Here is a 25,731-nt window from a genome sequence, read left to right as displayed (position 1 = left end):
AAACATAATATAATTTTCATTATTATCATTTAATATGTAATAATATTCTAATAAATTAAATTATTATTGATAATATTAATCTTTAATTTCTTTATAACAAACAATTAAATACCCAATTTGGCGCGTTTAATTTTGCTAGTTTAATAATAAATTATTATTTAAATAAATTAATTATGTCATCTCTATTTTTTAATCTTTCAAATTGTCATGTAGTTTATTGCAATGCACATGTCTTATAAGAATATTAAACTAAAATTCCGATTTACTTTTTATTCCATTCTTGGAAAATTAATCGTATTGGTAGAAATCGTTAGATAGTCCCTGACAATTAATTTTCCGTAGCTTGACAATGTAGATATTTTTGAAAATAATATTATTCTTTAAAGTAATCTTTATTATTACTTTAAGAAAATTTATCGTATTGGTAGAAATCGTTAGAAAGCCCCTGACAATTGGTTTTTCTTCAGTAGTGTAATTTTTAGTTTCTTTTTACGATTTGATCTTTTTAATCTCAAACTGATCATCATCATCATCTTTTTACAACCCCTGACAATCAGTTCCAATTTTTAGAATCTTGACTTTGGAGAATTTTGGCACAGAAAATACACAGTAATTTCTTAATTTAGTTTTCCTTTTATTTTTGTCTTCGATTTTTTTTTTACAGAGAATACAATGAGATTAACAGGAAAAGAATGGCTATCTTGAAATAGAGAGACCGAAAGAAATAGTTTATAACAATTATGGACACCCATTTTTTTCGTACAATATGTAGTTATAGGCAAGATAATTTATAAACTCAAAAGTCGATTTTAATTTGCTATAAATAAATATCATTTTAAATATATATATATAACAATAAGCACACAAGCGTGCAAAATACGTATATTTTATGGCTGTATTGTGTATAACATTTACAGTTTTTATTATTCCTTTAAGCCCATTTATATTTGCAATAGAAGAATATTTTTTTCACAAGAAAAGTGTTTGTTTTTTTTTGTCTTATTTATGTAAAAAAATCAATTATTTAGCAATTGTTTATTTTTAGTAACCAGTACATAAAAAATGAAACTTTAAGTAATTAAATTGTAAATTTTTTAAGTCATAGCCACATTTAAAATTTGTCAAGTAAAATTATTCTACTATAATTTTTTTTTTTTTTTATGAAATTTTGATATCTATTTTTGTCACCTTGAAAATGAGAATTTGAAAAATAGAATCCAGCTCGTATCACAGACAGCTTTCTATTTAAGTACCAATAATAAAGCTTGCGATAATTGATGCTTCTAAAATTACAGTTTTCTTTCCGAGGAAACAAAAAAAAAAAATAATGCTATTATTATCTTTTAAAGATAAGTGCGTGCTTTCAGCAATACAAGGAGTATTTCATTTTTTTTTTGTATAACAAAGGTTCTGAGGCTATTTACATTCGTTAAGGAGTATTATCCTTTTTTTTTAATCTATAGAGGTGATGACGTTTTTATTTGGCGATAGGCTACGACCAAGAGAACCATGACCGAGCACTTGCTTGTGTTGGACTCTTAAGAGTAGGAGATGATGGAATGGAACTTGTGGGTGAAGCGGGAATCGATTCTTCAGTCTTTACCTCTAATCCATGAATTTTAGCTTGTACTTTTTCATTTGTTTCGGCTTGCATTTTTTCCTCATATTTTCTCACGTCTTCCAATGTCATGTCGTGCCATTCATCAATCCAAGCAAACGCCTGACGATGGCCAAGTAGTAAAATATCTCGAATACACTAAGAGCAAGGTTTTTATTTTATAAAATTTTTTTTATTTTTCCCCTGGTATTGCTTCCAAAAATTATATAAATTGCTTTTGGAAGCAATAACCCGGGGAAAAATTAATTTTTACTTAAGAAAGTTAATTTTCTGCAAATATGTGGAAATATGAGGTTAATAACTCACTCGATGTACAAAGTCTTCAACTCGTGTTTGCATACCCCAAACTTCGAAGGAAGCATTTACTACTTTGTAGGAACACATAATTGGTTGAGTTGTGTCTTTCCATCCTTCTATCAAAGGACCTCGACCAGTTAATTTCGACTGGAAGAACTTTGGATCCTAAAGAGAAGAAAATCATTTTTTTTTTTTATTTATTAATTATACCGCTTTTTTAACCGCGAGGTTGCGAACATTGATTCTAAAAAAAAATTTCGCTGACTTTCGAATCCAATTCACAGATGAAGCTGTTCTTTATCTTTGAATTTATTGATAGTGGTAGGCAAATATTTTGATTCTGAGAAATTATAGTCTCGTTATGGATAGTATCTGTTTCGTTAAAGAGAGTGAATCGATATATCGATTTTAATACAAATCAATCAAATTAAAGTGATTACTTTATATCAGAATTAACTTTAGGGTTTAATTATCTTCAAAAATTTTTATTTATCTTAAGGATCATAAATTTTTGAGACAAATAATTTATTTGGATTAGAAAAGGAATTTGACAATGTTGGCAGTATTGCAAAATCTGTTTACTGTGTGGGAATAAATAAAAATTTTCAAATTACCTCTTCCTCTTTATAATGTTTCGCGGTTATTTCATCATAAGCAATATCTATGGAATCAACTTCACGATGCACAAGTTCTACTGGTGATAGACCTAAACACTATATTTAAAATAATAAATAATTATATTGAATTATTGTAAAATCAAATTTTACATTATTTATCTTTTTAAGTTTAGTTTTACTATTTGTATAGATTAACTTACATTTTCCGTGGAACCATTATTATCTTCATATCTTGTTTTAATGTAGATTTGAAATTTTGGAATGAATGAACACTGAAAAAATAGTAAAATAAATACTATAGATGTTTCAGTTTAATTTACAAAATAAGTACGACATCAATAATTTAACTTCAGATCACCTAAAAGAGATTCTGACTATTGCCAAGTTTTTATAATGGCAATTATTGGCAGCAGCATATTATTTGATAGAATTTTTATATAATCAATTTTTCATATACTACATAATTTCTAATTGATAGAATTTTTATTTGTCCGAAAGTAGAAATGACCGAAAAAATAATCGACAGAAAGATTTCGGCGCGATTTGTAAAATCAACCAATCAAAAATTATCCATAAAATTGTAATTGGTTGATTTTAAAAATCGCGCCGAAATCTTTCTGTCGATTATTCTTTCGGTCATTTCTACTTTCGGACAAATGAAAATTCATTTGACATAAAATTTTTTTGATTACAACTTTTGTTTTTTTTACATATTTTTTAAAAAACGTTCTGGGGCAATAATTTTATTATACTAAGAAACATTTTCAAGCAAAAAAAAAAAAAAAAACGATTTTTTTGGAATTCTAAACTAGAATTTATTATTTTATTTATTTAGTTTTAAAAAATATTTATTTATTTTTTATTTATTATTTTTTTTTCAAATTTCTTATTCCTTTCAATACGCTTTGAAAATTTTTGAAGTTGACGATTGAAAGGAATAGACATTTAAAATTTACTCTCCAAATATTTAATTTTTTTCTATTCGCTTCCAAAAAGTTTGAAAATAAAAAACTTTGCGCATTAAGAAAAATAAGAAGTTTGAATTTTTTTTGTATTGACTTATCTGTACTGGGAATAGAAAAGAATTAATTTTTTTTTTATATTTAGACGTTTACTGGAGAATTGGGTAAAAATGTGAATTCGCCTATTCAGAATAATTGCAAAATGATCAACTTATGCTTAAGGGGTTAGACCACACTACTGTCAAGACCGAAAATCAGACCCATTTTTAAGATTTTTTCTTTCGAGAACAGAATAAAATGAATTAAAAATTATTGTTTAGTACATATTAAACTATTAAAAAATTATGTTCAAAAGGTAAAAAAATTAAAATGGCGACGATCTACAAAAACCATTTTTTATGCAGAGGTGTAGGGCCGATAGAAAATCTTTTTCAGTTTTTGACATAGAACAAAAAACCAAATTTTTTCATAATTTATAACTTAAAATCTATAAAAGTACGCAGTGGATTTTGAAAAAAAAATCAATTTTTGTAAAAATTGCACGTGTTTGATAAAAATTTCGAGTTTTTTTTGCTAAAAAAAATCGAAAATTGTTAATAAAAAAAAATTCCCTACGTACTTCCATAAAAAATGTTATCTTGAAGCTGTAAACCAATTTTTAGCTAATTTCATCCAAAATTGTACGAGAAATGTTACCGGCCAGTTTGAAAAACTTGGTTTTGAGAAAAATGCGTAAACGTATGTCTCTATGATATACAGAACCGTATATCCGGCACCGTGCGGATGTAAAATTTAAGCTTTTAAAAATATTTTACCTCTAATAATGATTATTGTTTCTCATTTCTAACACCCTAAGGCACCTTTTTGGCAAAAAAAAAAAAAAAAAATTTCGATTTTTTAAAAATTTCACAGTGGTCTAATCCTTTAATATCTATGCAAACTTTCGATCTTTCTCTATTCCTCGCTTCTTACCGGGGCAGTTTAGTGTAACAAGTAAACCTACGGAAGTGAGAATCTCCGATATTAATGAAACTTGGTATGAATGTAGTACTCGAAAAAATAAGAGACCCGTATTTTTTTATATTTGCCATAATCCACTTTAATGGGTAGAAATCACCCCTTGAAGTTATAGGGGTGTAATGTCATAATTAGAGCTTGTGCTCAAACTATTACTAGTAGCCGAGGGGGAATTTACTCAGGTAGTCAAGTGTACACTCTTCCTGTAATACTTGTGTAATAACGTGTAATACCGTGTAATAATGCGTTATTACAGTGCTGTAATAACGCAGAAAAATCTGTAATATCTCTGTAATAACGTGTAATAACTTAGTAATAAGGGTAATATGAGGTGTAATACCGGTAGTCAAGTGTACACGTTTTTAACTAGTAAATTCCCCCTCGCTAGTAGCTAAACAGTGAATACCGCAATGAAAACATTAGAAATACAGTTAATTTTCCATAGAAAAATATTTAATAAATTCAATTGAGAGGCTGATAGTAAAAATGATTTAAAATAACATTGGGAGCAAAAGTGGGATAAGTGACTTGGGAGCAAAAACGGGTTAAAATGATTCGTGTAATTTATTGATAAATTCATTATATTATTGATTAAAAAATATTAATTATAATAAAATATGCATTTTTTCCTATTGTTAATATTTTTTAATCGATAATGTAATGAATTTATCAATAAATAACACGAATCATTTTAACCCGTTTTTGCTCCCAAGTCACTTATCCCATTTTTGCTCCCAATGTTATTTTAAACCATTTTTACTATCAGCCCCTCAATTGTTTAAACAATTACTTGAGATCAACAAAAATCTTGAAATCTAATAACGCCATTCGATTCTATGGAAAAAATTACGACGAAACTGTGCCTTGCAAAACTTTTTTTTAAATTTCATTTTACATAAAAAATTAAATAAACAATTTTATAACTAATAAGAACTTCGCTTCGTCAAAAAGATATAAGAATCGAATGGCGTTATTAGATTTCAAGATTTTTGTTGATTTCAAGTAATTGTTTAAACAATTGAATTTATTAAATATTTTTCTATGGAAAATTAACTGTATTTCTAATGTTTTCATTGCGGTATTCACTGTTTAGCTACTAGTAATAGTTTGACCACAAGCTCTAATTATGACATTACACCCCTATAACTTCAAGGGGTGATCCCCACTGAAAATTCCCACATAGGCTCCCATATGGGAAACCACATGGGTCCCTATATAGGAAGCCATATGGTTTCCTATATAGAAGTCTATGTGGGAATTTTCAGTAGGGATTTCTACCCATTAAAGTGGATCATGGCAGATATAAAAAAATACGGGTCTCTTATTTTTCCGAGTACTACATTCATACCAAGTTTCATTAAAATCGGAGATTCTCACTTCCGTAGGTTTACTTGTAAATGTTGATTTGTCCAAAACTAAATTTTGCCCCAGTGTGTGTCGGTTTATGAATTTGTCTGGAATTTCTCATTATTGTTAACAAAAATTTTTTTGTAGAAAATACACTACCGTCCGAAATTGTGCGAACTCTGCTTTTTCAACAACTATAAAACTGTTCAAATCTTCAAAAATATTAAAACTAAAATTTTTTCCTCTTTATTTTATTAAAGTTAATAAAATTCTGAAAGAAATGACACCTTGACAAAGAGAATATGTTAATTTTTCAATTAGATATCTAAGAAAAACACAATTTTCAATGTTTTTACTATTTTTTTTATTTCTCTGGCAAAAATTAATATTTTTAAACGTTCTTAGGCTTATTGAAATCGTATTTTGTTATGCAATTCAAATTATATAAAACAATTCATGTACACATTCTTCCCTAGCGTATGCAAACCGTGAAAGTTGGCTCATAAAATGTCAAAAAATTTTGATTAATATTCATATGACAAAAAATGATCAGTAAAATGTATAAATCTTAAATTTACTTACATAAATCAGAGAAGTTTAGAATGATATATTTACTTGATTTTTAAACATTATATTTTATTGTAGAATTAAATTTAAATTTTTTGACATTTTATGAGCCAACTTTCACGGTTTGCATACGCTAGGGAAGAATGTGTACATGAATTGTTTTATATAATTTGAATTGCATAACAAAATACGATTTCAATAAGCCTAAGAACGTTTAAAAATATTAATTTTTGCCAGAGAAATAAAAAAAATAGTAAAAACATTGAAAATTGTGTTTTTCTTAGATATCTAATTGAAAAATTAACATATTCTCTTTGTCAAGGTGTCATTTCTTTCAGAATTTTATTAACTTTAATAAAATAAAGAGGAAAAAATTTTAGTTTTAATATTTTTGAAGATTTGAACAGTTTTATAGTTGTTGAAAAAGCAGAGTTCGCACAATTTCGGACGGTAGTGTAATTGACTTTTTCTGTAAATTACGTGATAAAAAACGTTTTTACGTTTTAATTTTTTTTTTTCTGGACATTAAAGTATAATCTCTTACGAAGAAAATAAATCATTGCAGATATAAATTAAACTAAAAATTGAAAAAGATATAATTAATCATGTTCAAGGGCTGTAATAAATAAATCAAAAAATACAGAAATAAAATGAATACTTACGGTATACTCTGGGAAACCAATGATAATATGAAAAGAGAGAGAAAAAAATCCATTATTACAAGTGTATATGAAAATTGAAAAGGAAATTATTCAATGTAAGAGTAAAGAAATTTTACTTACCTGTTATTGTAAATGGATAATAATTCCACGCCTTTTCAGTCACGTAAAATATCCTTGGAATTATTGACTGAATCCAGTACGGAAGTTTGCTGAAGAAAATTTGATTTACATAATTTAAAATAATTTTTCGATTCTATTAAAATCGAATAATAATCGATTAATTTTAATTCGTTAATTTTAAAATTTAATAATAAAACTATTTTTTTTCTATACAGAGGGATGAAAATTTACCGAACTCCTCCAGAAAACAATTTTTTTTTCCTAAATTGGCCTTTTTTGTTTTTAAAATAGATAAAGTCGATTTGGAAATTTTATTTTTCTAAAATCGACTTTTTTTTCGTTTTTAAATAAAGTCGATTGAGAATTCTTTTTTTTTTTTTTTTCTAAACCGACTTTTTTTGGGTTTAGAAAAAAAATTGTTTCTTTGGGGGTGTTCGGTAAATATTTTAATCACTTTGTACGGGAAAAAAAAAATGAAACTTACCTAGAAAGATGAATTCTTTTTTCTGTATATCGACCCTTTCCATGTTCAGGATCCTCACATTCGCAATTTTCAACAACTTCGACCCCTTCATCGTGATCAGATTGTTCATGACTGTGTCGAGCGATCATATAAAGTTGACCGATTCGATACTTGCAATTTTAGAAAGAAAAAGAAAAATAATTATACATTCGATTTGTTTACAAATACAGTAGATGATTTAAAAATAAACTTTTTTTTTGACAAAACTACGCACAAAAAAGGGAATAAAAAAAAATTACACAACTAAATACTCTAGAAAATATAAATTATGTAATAATATCAAAAAAAAAAAAACTGATAGAACTTAATAACAATAATTAAATAATTATAAAGTCGTAAAAAAAATAAGATTTTACCTCTTCGACTGTGAGTGGCATACAAATACGATATTCCTTTGTTAAAACCATATTAAACTTTTTCTTCGGGAAACTTTACTGAAAAAGTTTACTTTTAATTCACTTATAGTTAAATACGAATTTTTTAATACTAGGTATTTCTTTTATTATTATTATATTAGTTTATAACCTGAAGCCGAATAGAAATAACAAGTATAACAGGGGAGAGCGCGCCGCGATCGTCATGGAACAGACGACACATATTAAATTCACTTGAAGTTAGCAGCGTTTCGTAAAATCGATACAGATGTACCAATATTTAGAATGAAAAAATTTTTATCTTCGTTTTTCATTTTTTAACATAATAATTATTGTAGAAATCTAAATGATAAATAAATACGAATAAATTAGTACAAAAAAAAATCGTCTTTTTTTCGAAATAAGTAAATAATTCGCATTTGGTAATAGAACAAATTAAAATTTCAAATTCAGAAAAGGTTAAACAGTTCCCCTGTTTATATGCAACCATCCCATACATTTATCGAAATCCATTTATTTTCAATTATGAAAAATATTTAGAATTTAATTATTTACCAAAAATTTAATTGATAATTTTAATTATTTCAAAAATTTTTAATTAAATTTCTTTGATAAATTAATATTTTTCTTTAATTTTAATAAAATTTTTTTTCCAAAATTCACGAAGAAAATTTTGAGGTGTATTATTAAAATAAAATGCAACGCTATTAATTTTTAATGTCAAATTTGAATTAAAATAAAAAATGAAATTGAATTAACAAAAGAAATAAAATAATAATAAATAAAAATAAATAAATAGGGTAAGTGCATCAATTACGGCGCGTTCATAAAAAATAATTATTACTATTATATTTAATATAACTGTTGCAAAATGATTTAAAAAAATTATTTTAATCGTTTTTTGATACAATTACTAATAAAGATGCACATAGTTAAACAATTATTAATTTAATTTTTAATTATTTTAGATTAAATATTTTTCCCTCGCCGTAATTGAAACATTTTTAAAATTTCCATTGGCTCCAATTACGGTGGGTAAAGTATCTTCAAAATACATACGTAATTTTGGTAACCGTAATTGATACACCGAAACTGATACAAACGCGCAGTAATAGAAAATTACGGTACTCCCTAATCTGAATTAGTAAAAATGTTTACTAATTTGAATTAGTGACTCACTTTTTGCTTCTGAATTAGTAAAATTTTACTAATTGTTAGTAAAAGTTACTAATAATTAGTAAAATTTTACTAATTCAGAAGCAAAAAGTGAGTCACTAATTCAAATTAGTAAACATTTTTACTAATTCAGATTTAGAGAGTAGGGTCAATTGGGGTAAATGGGCACGAAATAGCTATTTTTCACAAATTACATAAGTCTCTTCCTTTAAAATGTAATATTTACGGGTTTATTTTTTTTAACTTGTTATTTACGTTCCCAGGATTAATTTTATGCAGCAGAAAAAAATTTAGATAAGCTTTAAACGAATGAAACTGACTGTCCCCATTTACCCCAAAAATTTAGAAAATTTCCTAAAATTTGGGGTAAATGGGGACAGCATAGTTTCGAAGAAAGTTTTAAGAAAAAAGTTTCCTTAAGTATATATTACTGTATTAAGGTATGAAAAAACTTGAAAAAAATTTGTAGTAGATATATAACAGTTAAACCAATTGCAATTTTTTTATTTTTTTTTTTCATTTCAGTATTTTGTCTCGCATTTGAAAAAAAAACACGACTTAAAAATCATACCAAATTTTTTTCTTATTCCTTATGACTCCCATAACAGAAATTCACTTGAATTTTTGATTTTTGTCAAATTTTGTTAATAATGACAAGCTGTCCCCATTTACCCCAAAAATTTGAATACTCAGGGTAAATGGGAACAGCTTGTCATTATTAACCAAATTGACAAAAATCAAAAATTCAAGTGAATTTCTGTTATGGGAGTCATAAGGAATAAGATAAAAATTTGGTATGATTTTTAAGTCTGTTTTTTTTCAAATGCGAGACAAAATACTGAAACAGTTTGACTTTGATTTTCAAGTTTTTATGCATTGAGCGATAACTTTTTTTTATCTTGCTGACAATTGTCAAGATAAAATCTTGGCAATACTCAGAACCTCTTGCAAGTGATTTGAGGTTAAAATATTAACGTTGAACTTAATTTTAAAACTGTAAATTAAGCTCCAAAACCTCTTGTCCCCATTTACCCCTTGACCCCATTTACCCTAACTGACCCTATTAGTTTTAATTTATCATATTTGTTTAAATAATCGATTTTTATAAAATTAAAATTTTTTTTAATATCCAAAATAACATAACCTTTTAGTTTATAATAAGTCTTAAATTGACTTTATACAATAGAAATATCGAATTTTCTATTTTAAAGGTGTTTTGACTCGAATCACGCCGTAATTAGTGCATTTACCCTAATGCTAAATTTGAATTGAAATAAAGAAATAAAATAATAACAAAAATAATAATATTAATAATAATAATAATAAATAATAATAATAATCCAATATGGCATTAAATTAATAGCGTGCATCTTATTTTAATTATACCTCGCAATTTTCTATGGGGGTCAATTTGACCCCATATAATGACAAGTATATGAGTTAAAATTATCATATAAAAAAAATTTCTTTAAAACAAAGAAATCGTTTTTTTTTTTTCACTTGTTGAGTCAAAGATCAAATTAATTGAAATAAAAAAAGTTTTCTTTTACAAAAAAAAAAGGTTTTTGAAGTATTTTGAATTAAAGAAATTTTTTCTTAGAATGATATTATTAAATCTACTCTCTAAATCTGAATTAGTAAAAATGTTTACTAATTTGAATTAGTGACTCACTTTTTGCTTCTGAATTAGTAAAATTTTACTAATTGTTAGTAAATTTTTATTTCTCTAAATCTGAATTAGTAAAAAAGTTTACTAATTTGAATTAGTGACTCACTTTTTGCTTCTGAATTAGTAAAATTTTACTAATTATTAGTAAATTTTACTAACAATTAGTAAAATTTTAGTAATTCAGAAGCAAAAAGTGAGTCACTAATTCAAATTAGTAAACATTTTTACTAATTCAGATTTAGAGAGTAAAGAAAAATTTCTTTAAATCAAACAATATTTTTTTTTTATTGCATTATTTGGGTTGTAATAAAATAGGATACGATGTGGTTAAAAAAAAAGTTTTTTTTTTTACAAAAATAAAAATTTGCAAAAATCCTTACAATGAGAATGTAAAAAATATACTGAGTACTTTTTGTAATTTTCAAATTTCGCGCGTTATTAGTTTGCTTTGAATTTTCTCCATTGAACGTTGGCACAACTTATTGAATCGATTATCAGCAAATGTCGTATCTTACGTGTGTGTAATTTTCTATGAATATAATTTAAGGTTGGAGCCAAGTGAAATTCAATTTTCTTTTTTTTTGGAAGATCACACAAGTAACGTTAAGGAATTAATTATAGACGATATAAAAGTTAAATAAAGAGTGTATTAAAGTTTGTGAGTTAGTAAAAGAAAAAAATTTCGTGATGTGGTTCATGAGACAGTTTAAGATAATACTTTTGTGACTTGCGTCGAAAAGCAGACGAGTGGCAATGTAGTTCGAAAAAAAAAATAATAATAAATAAAAATAAATAAATAAATAAATATAGGCAACAATATTAATGAGAATTATAAAAAAGAGACAAGTTCATCTTTTCAATTCTCGCATGAAATGGCTTATCAAAGTTTACGGCAGGAATATCTGCATATGCCTGTCGTCACAAGGGCTTACACGACTGCATGTGTCATCACTACTCTCGCAGTTGTAAGTGTTTTTTTTTTTTTTTTTTTTTCTTTTTTCTCGTTTTAATTATTGATTTTTCTTCATTTATTTGCAATTTACTTGGGTTTTTAAATTTTTATTTAAATTTCATTAATTTTCTTCTTCTTCTTCACTGTCATGTCTCTATATGTTGTAAAATTAAATTTTACTTATCGCTCATGGTTTGTTTACGAATCAACGAATCGGAGCAAGCCAAGTGACAGAAACGTCATCGTATTTAGTATCCAAACATCATTTTTTTATCTTCCTACTTGATCAACTATAGTTTCTCTTATCAATCTTATAAAATATGCTCAAAAATTAAATTTTTTTTTATTCTTCATATTTTTTTTTGAATTTTCGGCAATTATTTTCTTTAAATAAATTAATATTTTTTTTTTTGAAATTTTTATGAAAAATTAGAAAATACGTATTTTTTTATTTGATAAAAATTATGGAAATTAAATTTTTTTTAAATTTAACGTCGTAAAAGGCCGAATACATTTTAAATGTTTTTCTCTGTCATAATAACGGTTAAAAAAATCACTATGGTATTTTTTTTCGTAATTTTTGTAAAAAAGAAGGAAATTCCTATTTTTTTATTTTTTATTTTAATAAAAATTATGGAAATTATGATTTTTTTTTAAATATAACATCATTTAATGGCCGAATATTTTTGAAATGAGTTTTTTTCTATCATTACTAAAGGAAAAAAAAATATTATATACAAAATTTTGTTTTAATTTTTCTTTAATATTTTAAATATATAGTAAAAAAAATAACGTAACTACAATGGAAGTATCTAAAGAATAAAAATTAAGTCTAAAATGTGACTTTACAAAACTAAAAAAAAATTCAAAAATCACTTCAGTCACATTTTGGACTTAATTTTTATTCTTTAGATACTTCCATTGTAGTTACGTTATTTTTTTACTATATATTTAAAATATTAAAGAAAAATTGAACAAAATTTTGTATATATTTTTTTTCCGTTAATAATGACAGAAAAAAAACTCATTTCAAAAATATTCGGCCATTGAACGATGTTATATTTAAAAAAATCATAATTTCCATAAATTTTATCAAAATTAAAAATTAAAAAAATACGTATTTTCTTATTTCTTATAAAGAATACGTAAAAAATATTCTAGTAAAAAAAATTTTTTTTGGTAATTAAAATTCCACATGGAATAAATCCATATAGGTATTTGAGACGCAGAATTATGATTTGTTCAAATTTAAATTCGACAGAGTAATTTAAAAAGAATTTTTATTTTACAAAATGAATATTAGAATGAATTTTTTTTTTTTTTAGTCGAATTTTCATTTATTCGAATATTTATATTTGGGACGCATGATTATGTTCTAAAAATCATTAGTCATAATTTACATTTTATCGAATTTTATTTGTCCTAATTAGTTTTTAGCCGAATTTTTATTTGTTCGAATTAGTATTTTGCATAATTTTCATTAATCCAATTTTCTATATTGCAAAATTTTTATATAACCGAACATTCACCTCACAGAATTTTTATTTCTTCGAATTTTTATTTGTCAGAATTTTTATTTGCTCGAATTTTCATTTAACATAATAGGCATTTTAAACAATTTTTTTGGGTAGAATTTCATTGAATAAAATTTTCATTCAGATGAATTTTCATTTGTTCAAATTATTATTTGATATAATTTCCATATAATCGATTTTTCATATTACAGAATTTTTACTTAACCGACAAATCATTTAATAGAATTTCTAATTGATAGAATTTTCATTTGTCCGAATTTTCAAATGGCCGAAAAAACAATCGACATTAAGATTTCGGCGCGATTTTTAAAATCAACCAATCAAAAATTATCCATAAAATTGTGATTGGTTGATTTTAAAAATCGCGCCGAAATATTAATGTCGATTGTTTGTTCGGCCATTTGAAAATTCGGACAAATGAAAATTCTATCAATAAGAAATTCTATTAAATGATTTGTCGGTTACGTAAAAATTCTATAGTATGAAAAATCGATTATATGGAAATTATATCAAATAATAATTTGAACAAATGAAAATTCATCTGAATGAAAATTCTATTCAATGAAATTCTACCCAATAAAAATTGTTTAAAATGCCTATTATGTTAAATGAAAATTCGAGCAAATAAAAATTCTGACAAATAAAAATTCGAAGAAATAAAAATTCTGTGAAGTGAATTTTCGGTTATATAAAAATTCTGTAATATAGAAAATCGTTTTGATGTAAATTATACAAAATGCTATTTCGAACAAATAAAAATTCGGCTAAAAACTAATTAGAACAAATAAAATTCGATAAAATGTAAATTATGACTAATGATTTTTAGAACATAATCATGCGTCCCTTATATTTTATAGAATTCTCAAAAACATGGAATTTTTGATTATACAGAACTTTCGATTTGTCCAAATAAATATCTGGTATAAAAATTTGGGCGCAAAATTTAAAATTAATCAATCATAATTTCATTGATAACTTCTGATTGGTCAATTTTTAAATTTTGCGTACAAATTTTTCTGCCAATTATTTGTATAAATGAATTTTATGTAAAATTTAAATTAAAATTTTAGAATAAGATAAAATTTTTATAAGCTAAATTGTTAAATGATTAAAATATTTAAAAAAAATATGTTAGAAATTATTTTTATAGAAAAAAATGAAGGAAAAAAAAATTAGTTATACGGAAGTAAAGTAATGATAATGGTTATCGTAACAGTTCCTGATAAATAAAATGCCTATTAATATTGCTATATAAAATTTTAGAGGCAAAAAATTCTCTTTCTTGAATTTTTAATAAATACAAAAAGTCTTTTTTTTCAAGAATTAAAAAAAAGATTTCTCCCTAATTCGTCTAAAGCAATTTATTGCTATTTTAATTTTCAAAATTTTATCACCGAGGTATTTTTTTTGTTTTTAAATAACGTGAATTTTCGTTTCCGCAAATGTAGTCAAAAATTTAAAAATTTTCCATTTTTTAAAAATAATTTTTCATTTTCTTATTTGATAATAAATATTGTAATTGTAATATAAGAAAAATGGTTTCCTATGTATAATTCATAGATAACGATTTTAATACCCAATAGATGTACCTACGTCTTTGCTATAAGAAAAGATTCTTCATTACTAATTTAAAAAGTGAAATTAAAATAATTATTTCTTTTTTGCGCGATAAAATTCGTTTAAAATTTCGAATATTTAAATAGAAAAACATGAAATTTTGTTTCTTTATTAATAAATATTTATTTTTCTAGCAATTGGACCTAGTGTCTCCATTCCAACTTTATTTCAATCCAATTTTAATAATCAAGCGATATCAGGTATGTAAAATATTTTAAAATTTATAATAAAATTTGTACCACGGAGAAAAATGGAAAAATGAATAAAGTAACTTTTATACTAATTTAAAAGTAAAATCGAAAATGTTCGCAGTGTCTGGCGCATTTTTGGCAATTTTTACTTCAGAAATAGAGGTAAAATTTACTATTTCCGGAATAATTTTTACAATTTCAGGAGTAAATTTTACTATTTCTGAAATAAAAATTGCCAGAAATGCGCAGAAACTTCGGACAGTTTTAGTTTTACTTTTAAAAGTAGTAAAAGTTACTTTATTCGTTTTTCGAGGTGCATGATTTTTCCCAAAAATTAAAAAGTTCGAAATTTTAATTGATCGAATTACTTTAAGTCGATATTTTATTTGGTTGAAATTCTAAAAGAACGACAGTTATGAAAGTCGACATTTTATTTACTCTCTAAATCTGAATTAGTATAAATGTTTACTAATTTGAATTAATGACTCACTTTTTGCTTCTGAATTAGTTAAATTTTACTAATTGTTAGTAAAAGTTAATAATAATTAGTAAAATTTTACTAATTCAGAAGCAAAAAGTGAGTCACTAATTCAAATTAGTAAACATTTTTAGTAATTTAGATTTAGAGAGTAGTCGATATTTTATTTGATTGAAAATCTAAATGCTCGATATTTAAAGTGGTCGACATTTTATTTAGACGATATTTTATTTGGTCGAAATTCTAAATGATCGACATTTAAAGTGGTCGATATTCTAAAATGATAAAAATTTAGAAGCATTGAATTTTATATTCATCGAAATTTAATTTGGTCGATATTTTAAAAGCTCGACATTTTTTTTTAGCTATACGAGTTTCCTCTCTATGTTGTTATTATTATTTATATCAATAAAATTTCAAATTTCCCGCAAAATTTCAATGTACTTTACCGAGAAACTACATAGCGAGAACTACATACCGAGACTCGTATAGCTAAAAAAAAGTGTCGAGCTTTTAAAATATCGGCCAAATTAAATTTCAATGGATATATAAAATTCGATGCTTCTAAATTTCTATCATTTTAGAATATCGAACAAATAAAATATCGACCACTTTAAATGTCGTTCATTTAGAATATTTATCAAACAAAATATCTAACTAATAAAATTTCGACCACTTTAAATATCGACCATTTAGATTTTTGATCAAATAAAATATCGACCATCATACACGGAGAGAAAAATCTGCCTTTTATAGTATGAAATAGATTGCTGCTATTTTTCTTTAAACTTTTCATACTAATAGAGCAAAGATTTGAGAATTTTTAGGATAGTATTTGTCCGTACTAAAAAAGCATAGTATATATGCTTCTATAGTACAAAACATGTAGTTTAATAGCAACAACGCCATGCGAAGATCGCACATAACATCATCCTACTATGTTTGCATAAGTTCTATGCTTTTTCGGGGATAGACTCTTGCAACTGGCGATTAGGCCACGCCCACCTTTACTGAATTGGAACTGCCCTAATCGCCAGTTGCAAGAGTCTATCCCCGAAAAAGCATAGAACTTATGCAAACATAGTAGGATGATGTTATGTGCGATCTTCGCATGGCGCCGTTGGATTAAAAGTATAATAAGTATGTAATAAGAGGCTATATGACAAACTTTATTAGCATAGACAAGTTTCATGCTAAAAAGACATACGATTGTACTATAATTACTCAAATTTCATGTCTATATAGCATAGAAAATTTCTGTGCATTAAATGTAAACCTTTCTATACTATAAAAGGCAGATTTTTCTCTCCGTGTAAATGTCGGTTATTTATAGAATTTCGACCGAATAAAAAATCGACTGAATAAAATGTCGATCTTCATAAATGTCTATCATTTAGAATTTCGATAAAATAAAATATTGACTAAATAAAATATCGGCCACTTTAAATATCGATCATTTAGAATTTCCAATAAATAAAATATCGACCAAATAAAAAGTTGACCACTTTAAATATCGATCATTTAGAATTTAGTTCAAATAAAATATCGACTTAATGTAATTCGATCAATTAAATTTTCGACCTTTTTTAATTTTTGGGGAAAATCATGCGCCTCCGTTTTTCCATTTTTCTCCGTTTGTATTGAATGATTTTTCTTGTATAATTATTGGCCTTTTTGTTTTAGCTATGGCGGTTAATAACGACATTCCTATTTTTTGGAACTATTGGATTCAATTTTGTCTTCAATATGATATTTACGTACAAATATTGTCGAATGTTGGAAGAAGGTTCTTTCCGAGGAAGGACGGCTGATTTTGTGATGATGTTCCTTTTTGGAGGCGTGTGTATGATTGTATCCTTTTGAAAAGCAAAATTTTATTTCAATTTTAATGTTTTGAACTTCCATTGGTTTTGAACTAAAAATTAATTTGAAATTTAGTGGATTTTTACAAAATTTGATTTTTGAACTCTAAACTTTTTGTTTTCAGCTATTAAGGCCAGGTCCAAGTGAGGCAGCGCCATCTACATTGAAACTAAAATTTTGGAAAATTTTCAACAGCCTTTTCTTGAAAACAAGATGGTAAAATGCTTTTTCCTTTATGGATAATTGATTATTGGCAAGATATAAACCAGCTAAAACTTTTTTTGAGTTAAAATAATAAAAAAAATTTCATGTCAATAAATTAAATATGAGCGCACTTTTTTCACAAAAACTGTAACAGTACTTTCTCAGAAATTACAATCAAAAATGCAATTTCCATTTGGAAAATTAATAAACGCTAAAAAATACACGACCTAAGATTTACCAATCACGAAAATAAGAAAAAAAAATTTTATTAAATATTTAACATATTGATACTGCTTTACTGATTGTGACAGCCCTTTGGTAGATTATGTATTTCAGGTGGTTAGCAACAGCGCCAATCTCCTCCTTTCGGCAAAACTGCGAAACGTCTGGTGACATATATAACCTGCCAAACGGCTGACATAATGAGTAAAATATGTTATGTTAAAATACTTTTTTTTGTTATTTTCGTGATTGGTAAATCTTAGGTCGTGTATTTTTTAGCGTTTATTAATTTTCCAAATGGAAATTGCATTTTTGATTGTAATTTCTGAGAAAGTACTGTTACAGTTTTTGTGAAAAAAGTGCTCATATTTAATTTATTGACATGAAATTTTTTTTATTATTTTAACTCAAAAAAAGTTTTAGCTGGTGTATATCTTGCCAATAATCAATTATCCATAAAGGAAAAAGCATTTTACCATCTTGTTTTCAAGAAAAGGCTGTTGAAAATTTTCCAAAATTTTAGTATCAATGTAGATGGCGCTGCTACACTTGGACCTGGCCTTAATGCTTTCGAGCCTAATTATCATTTATTGATATACATAAATTATTTAATATATTTCGTTAGCGGAATAGTACTTAGTTATTTCATGAAATGCTTTCTAATATTAGACACATAGTGTAATTTTATACCATTAGGGTCAGTTGGGGTAAATAGAAACAAGGGGTAAATCAAAACAGTAGTTATTTCAGTTAAATAAAAAATTTTTTTTAAATAAATACGGCCTTAAACCTTGAACCTTAGATCACCCCCAACAAGATTTAAGGCCGCATTTATTTTTAAAATTTTTTATTTAACTGAAATAACTACTGTTTCGATTTACCCCTTGTTTCTATTTACCCCAACTGATGCTACCAAAAAAATCTTTTTAATTGACGTTAAACGTTCCCTTGTTTTTTAAATCCTAAAAAATAATTCTACACAGTACTCAGAGCTGTGAGAAAAGCAGTCATGACTTCGAGCAAAGTATTTATTGCTATATTCGTATCTCTGAATACTCTATTGTCTATACTAATATGAAACGAAATTCTGATTACTGTCAAAAAAAGAAGTAGTGATTATTTTTTTTGCCGCGCATTCATTGCTGTGTGGAGAATATTCAGAACTCTGGAATTTAATTTTTTTGAATAACATTACAGTTATTTTGTAAAAAAAAAAAAATGTCACACTGGGAAATTTTTAACATTTCGAAATGAATATTTTACAAATTAAAAACTAGCTTACGTACCATAATAGCCCCTGATGTACCAAAATAACCCCGATTGACTTTTTAAAGAATTTTAATTGAAAAATATACAAATAATAGAATAGTAAAAAATAATGAAAAATCATTGTTTTTTGACGCTACAAAAAATAGATCCAAATAGTATCAAATTAAAATCATTAAAATATTTTTGTTTTCATATATATATATAAAAAAAATAATTTTCCTAAAAAAAAATCTAGTTCTTGGCATTTTTTGTTAATTTATTATTTTTGGGACATGCGTTTACGATAATGTTAGTGTACGTCTGGTCAAGACGAACGCCATTTGTGCGAATGAACTTTTTTGGAATTCTCAATTTTCAGGTAACAATTTTGTCGAGTGTAAATTTTTTATTGAATTTTATTTTTTTATTATGTTGACCAAATTCATTTCAAATCAGGTAGGCTGAAACGTCGTTTATCTAAAATTTAGAAGAATAAAAAAGTTTAAAGTGTTATAACTTTTAAAGTAATTTGCTTGTCTAATTTTTTCTTTTTTCATTTGGAAGAGCTTTTATTTTTCTTTCAAATTTTCCGTTGGAAAAATTAAAAAATGTTCAAAAATAACAAAATGGCGGCCATTTTTTTTAATTCTTCCAACGGATTTTGAAAGACAAATGAAAGCTCTTTCAAATGCAAAAAGAAAAAACGACACAACTAAATTACTTTAAAAGTTATAACAATTTAAAGTTCGCCCCCCTAAATTTTAGATTAACAACGTTTCAGCCTCCCTGATTTGAAATGAATTTAGTCTGTTATTTAATTTTTATTATTATTGTTATTTTATTTTGAAATTTTTATTTAACCCTTAACTGGTACCATGGGTCCAGCAGACCCGTTGTGTTCTATTTATATTCGAATTGTGCCAGTTAAGAATTAAATAAATTAGATGGAAATTTTTTATTCCTTTTTCTTTTTTCCAGGCTCCCTATTTGCCTTGGGTGCTTTTGGGATTCTCAGTTTTACTAGGTAATGCCATTTGGGTCGATCTTATTGGTATAGCAGTAGGACATATATATTATTTTACCGAGGACGTATTTCCTCGACTACGAGGAGGATTCCGCATTCTTAAGACTCCACAAATACTGTAAGTTTATACTTTAAATTATTATCAGAAATATATAATTTATGCAATCAATTTTTTAATTCACCGAATTCATTTTGTATCAGGCAAACATTGTCGGAGCTGAAAATAAATTTTTTTTTCTGTTGTTTTTCAACGAAGCTGAAGTATGCAACGTTTATGATAAACGATTTTTAAAGAAATAATTTTTTAAAATGAAAAATTCTATTATTTTTCGACTAAAAAATATTTCTTGTAGTAGCAATTGTAGCAAATAATAAAAAAATATTTTTTTTGGTAAATTATAGAATTTTTCATTTTAAAAAATTATTTCTTTAAAAATCGTTTATCATAAACGTTGCGTACTTCAGCTTCGTGTTTTTCAAAAAGCATTTTAGACAAAACGTATTTTTTTGTTTGGATGAATTTTCTTTTTCACGCAGTTATAAAATATGTAAAAATGAGACTTATGTAAAATTTTATAAAAAATAAATTGTGCTTGTAAATCTTGCAGAAAGACTCTGTTCGATGCGCACAATGATGATCCAGATTTCACTCCGCTTCCCGAAGATAGGCCTGGTGGTTTTAATTGGGGTCGGGCAGCCAATGTTCAATAGAAAAAAAAAAAAAAACCATCAGATTTTTTCTTACGACAAAATCAACAATAATTTGCTGCATTTATGTTATATATAGAGATGAAATAGATTTTTGTATTTCAAATTGTCGTCTCTATTCTTAATAGAAGCAGCAAATACTCCATCTATGTTTGTTAATATATATTTTTCGTATTACATATTATATATATATGATATATAAGTGCGCAGTTGATGTGGAAACTATTTGTTGTATATTGTAAATTGTAGTCTTTAAACATTTTATTATATAGTTTTGTTTTATCTGCCGTCGACGTCGGTTTATTAAAATGAAAATCTCAAATACCGATCATACATTACCAATTATGTATCTCTTGTATCAATGAACAAGTAATTGTTCAAGTAATGTCGTTAGAAAAAAAAATGGAAAGTGTATAAGTTGTATTTAATTTTATAAATATGCGCTACAAAGTAAAACGAGTCATCATAGTTAAAAAATAATAGCGTTGATGTCACGTTTCTTTAGCGCTGTTCATCATCAATGTAGCGTTTTGGAATGTACAAAAAAAACACATTAAAAATTTATATTTGTTAATGGTTGAAATGTGTGTTTTTCTTTTTCTGAAGCAGTAGCGATTCTCCGTAATTAAACTCTACAAATTTTAAATAAAATTTAATTTAATTCATCACAGTTAAATCCTACACCGTAACACTCTACACACAAAAAAATATCATTTTTTAAATTAAATTAGTAGCTCTACGCCATTAAATTCAACTGCTGTTAATTAGGCAAATAAATACGTTAAATAATAAGGATAAATATTTTATTGTCTGTGTGTAGAGTTTTACGATGTAGAATTTAACTGTGCTAAATATTCAGTCAATTTTTACGCCGAACATTTAATTTACATGTTCAGTCAAATTTCGCTTTAAATATTTAATCATGACGGACATTTTAATATTTATTCAACCTTTATTAAACATTGCAACTAAATATTCCGTAGTTTGCACTTAAACTCTTAATAAATGTTCAGTAAAGTTTCGATGCTGTGTGGACGTGATGAATTAAATTTTATCTATTTTTTATCCCTATTGAAAATCCTCACATGGGATCCTATATATGATTCCATATAGGTTCCTTTATAAAAACCGTTATGAAATCCTAGGTCGACATAGGAATCCACATAGAATTCCATGTAAAATCATATATGAAATTCGGACACGATTTGGTGTATGATTTCATGTAGGAATTTATGATTTCATGTAATAAATTTCAGTTGACTGTTTTATACAGAAGGCAGTTAACAATAATATGCCAGAAAAATTATAGGTTATAAACTTGTACGAAAATGACTTTTCATGTTGTATTTTACATGTTTGTTATTATTGTTTGAAAAAAGAGTATTTTAATGAATTTATTAAATAAATTTGTTAATTATTCCTTATTTGATTAACAATTTCTAAAATCACAAAAATATACAAAGAAATTTATCTCAAGAATCTCAAGAAATTAACTTTTAAAGGTTTAGTGGCATGGCATATTTATTAAACAAATTTAAAAGTATAACCAACACTCTCAATAAAATTAAAAAATGTCCTAAGAAGTGTTTACAAAATAATAAATAATCCGTAATTCAAAATGTTTAAAAATATTATATTTTCAAAAAAAAAAAGTAATAACTAATAAAATTAATAAAGAATAATTATAATAGAAAAAAGTTAATTAATTATAATACAATTAAAATAAATAAAACAAGGAAATAAATAAAATAATTATTAAAAATACACTGAAAAACTTTTGGATCAGCAGCTGCCCCAAACGAAAAATTTCTATATTCAGTTAACTTCACTCATATAAAAACGCATGGCAAATATTAAGTATGAAGTTAATTGAATATAGAAATTTTCCGTTTGGGGCAGCTGCTGCACCAAAATTTTTTCAGTGTAGTAATAAAAAAATCTTTTGTAAAAATTAATAACCATTCAAAACTGCCAACCTAAAGAAAAAAAAACGAACGTCAATTCTGAATTGGCATGTTTTCCAAATCTCAGCTGGAATGGCAGGTTTCTCAAATGTTTTTTGAAATGACTCGTTTTTCAAGACTACTCTGAAGTGGCACGTTTCTGCATCTAACCGATGATTTTTGCTTATTTAATTTTTATTTTATTTCCATTTATTTACCAAAAACAATTTTTGTTTTAAAAGATTATGACCTAAAAGCCGTTTTATTATTTATTTAAAGACAAAATATTTACATTTATAGTTGTTTAATTACAAATTAAAATTATTTAAAGTGAACATTGTAAACTGGATTTTCGGCGCAATGTTGTATTTGCAATCTGGAAGTAAAAAAATTAAATTTAAATATTTTTGAAAAGATACTTTTTAAGGAAGTTTGTCGACAAAAATGCAAACCCCCCCCCCCAAAAAAAGTAACTAATTAAAGTTTAAATAATTGAAATAGTACTATCAATTATACTTTCTAAAAGATAAAATAATAAATTTTAAGAAAAAAATTTAAAACCTACAAAATTTTACTTTTTTACACAATTTGCACAAAATAAAAATTTTCTGTTATATAAAGAAATAAATATAATTTTTTTTTTCTATGCAAATTGTAGAAACAAATATTGTAGATTTTAAATTTTTTTCTTGAAAATTGAATCTTTCTGAAAGTACAATTAATAATATTATTTTAATTATTTCAATGTCAATTAATTCTTTTTTCATGTAGTTCTGCATTTTCGTGGATAAACGTCCTTAAAAATTAAATTTCAATTATTTTTATTAAAGTTGAATTATTTTGCGATTTTTTTTGGAAGGATAGAAATTAGACATAAAAAGTCTCCTTTTTCCATTATTTTTACATTACAACGTTTTGTTAACTGTTTTTGTCAAACCTCCTCAAATACTTTTTAATAAGAAAACTAATAATTTTTATACCTTTTAATCGCTGAAAATGATGTACGAAGCAGTTTTCCATCTTCCGAGTAAAAATATCCAAGGTCTTCCAAAAAGCATCTATTTCAATAAAAAAAAAAAAAAAAGTATTAGTAACGATAGAAAAAGACAGACTATCTCTCTCCTTTTCTATCTCACGCCCTATTCTCGTATCCAACTTCATTCTGCTTTGACCATAAAAATAATTTAAGACAAACTTAATCCGAAAAATCAAATATTAATCAAAAGAAAAATAAAATTAATTTTAACTCCCGATTTTTTGATTATTAATTCAGTACAAATCATTTATAAGAAAAAACTTAACCTTACCTTGAAAATACACTCTGCATTTAATTGAAATCTTCGTTTCTCCATTGATGTACACCATTTTTTTACAAATATTAATTATTTATAGACTCGATATAAATTAGTTAATTTCTTTTTCTCATCTACAAGACATTATTTTTTTATAAAAATTAAATATGAAACTCAAATACGTTTATATTTATTCTTTTCAAAAAATTATAATTCTACTTTCTCTAAAAAAAAGTATGCAACATGTGTGCAGAAAGAAACTAACCTTTTTGACAAAGGTGAAGTAAGCAGCATTTTGAATTTTTCAATTAGGTTATTCAAGTTGGGAGGGGGAAAATTCAAGATGGACGCATGCTGGATGACATTATACCCACTGGAAATGGGAGAAAATTGAATTATTTTGATATCTGAATTAAATGAAAATTTTGAATTTAATTATATTAAGATATTATTTTCTAGTTTTAATGAACTGTTTAATGAGGTGTAAAAAAATATTTTTTTAGGCAAAAAATTATAGAATTTTTCATTTTAAAAAATTATTTCTTTAGAAATCGTTCATATAAACGTTGCGTAATTCAGCTTCGTTTAATTAAGTCGTTTTCGACTAACTAATTATTATTAAAATGATTTTGATGATGAAAGAATATAAAATTTTAGAAAATTCTGATAGAATATTGTGAAGTTTAGTGTCATTTTTAAATATTTTGAGAAAATAATTATGGGATTTGATTACGAAAAATTTACGGCAAAAATCTTGTGTGTTCAGATTTTTTTTTATCCTTTCATTTACAGTTGTTTTTTTAAAATCAAAAAGGGCAAAATTGGGAATTTCACGAATAATTAGCGTCAAATTCTCTAATATGAGATTTACTAAATTTACTAAATTTCATTGACTTCCCCTACTTATAAGTATACACACACTAATCTCTGAAATGTGACACCGCTAATTGGGGCAATAGGTAAACTAGCTCCATTTAAATTTATAAAATTATTTTATTCCAAGGAGAACAATCAAAAAATTAAGATACATTTAATTGAATTTATGCTGTCCTTCCCGGACAAAAATATATATATATCGTCTAATTAAAATTGTGTTTATCCAGTTGAAAGTCTCACAAATGTTGGTTTTTATTGGGATCGGCTAAACTGCAATACGCCATCTGGTGGGGACCCATTCTCTCCCTCCATTTTCTTTCTTTGTCTCTCTTCAATTAATAGGTTAGAAAGAGTAGAAAAAACAAAATGGAGGGAGAGAATGGGTCAAAATTACTAGATTGTTACTAGACCACCGTTCCCAATTGTCCCCAATTAAAAGTTACTAAATTTTTACCAGAGCAGGGTGCGGTAGTTGACGAGCATTATGACAAATGGCAAGTGGGGACAAACGATAACCAATCCACCGAGATTAAGGGTACAAACACAGCTCAGCTACTTAACTGGAGTTGTCATAGCAACGTATAAGAGTAAGAGAAATAAAGAATGTTTTTTATTTCTTTCACTCTTAT

The 25,731-nt window shown here is 25.8% G+C and overlaps 2 protein-coding genes across 2 annotated transcripts; one reads left to right on the top strand and one right to left on the bottom strand.

Moving 5' to 3' along the window:
* Positions 1-613: 613 nt before the first annotated feature.
* LOC127285849 (cytoplasmic phosphatidylinositol transfer protein 1) lies at positions 614-8,326 on the bottom strand. The gene is made up of 8 exons (XM_051312061.1): positions 8,087-8,326; positions 7,692-7,840; positions 7,208-7,296; positions 7,088-7,095; positions 2,733-2,804; positions 2,530-2,628; positions 1,925-2,080; positions 614-1,756 (listed from the first exon to the last, which is right to left on the bottom strand). Exons 1-8 carry the CDS (start codon positions 8,135-8,137, stop codon positions 1,493-1,495), a joined length of 888 nt encoding a protein of 295 aa, XP_051168018.1. The 5' UTR covers positions 8,138-8,326; the 3' UTR covers positions 614-1,492.
* Positions 8,327-11,438: 3,112 nt separating this feature from the next.
* Positions 11,439-21,574, top strand: LOC127285845 (derlin-2). The gene is made up of 6 exons (XM_051312058.1): positions 11,439-11,914; positions 15,188-15,253; positions 17,406-17,573; positions 19,516-19,638; positions 20,238-20,401; positions 20,892-21,574. Exons 1-6 carry the CDS (start codon positions 11,822-11,824, stop codon positions 20,992-20,994), a joined length of 717 nt encoding a protein of 238 aa, XP_051168015.1. The 5' UTR covers positions 11,439-11,821; the 3' UTR covers positions 20,995-21,574.
* The last annotated feature ends 4,157 nt before the right edge of the window (positions 21,575-25,731 follow it).

This window comes from Leptopilina boulardi, unplaced genomic scaffold, assembly GCF_019393585.1.
Source record: "Leptopilina boulardi isolate dan_hultmark-lab unplaced genomic scaffold, ZJU_Lbou_2.1 LbouV2_341, whole genome shotgun sequence".
Classification (NCBI taxonomy): domain Eukaryota; kingdom Metazoa; phylum Arthropoda; class Insecta; order Hymenoptera; family Figitidae; genus Leptopilina; species Leptopilina boulardi.
This window is presented reverse-complemented; position numbering and strand designations above follow the sequence as displayed.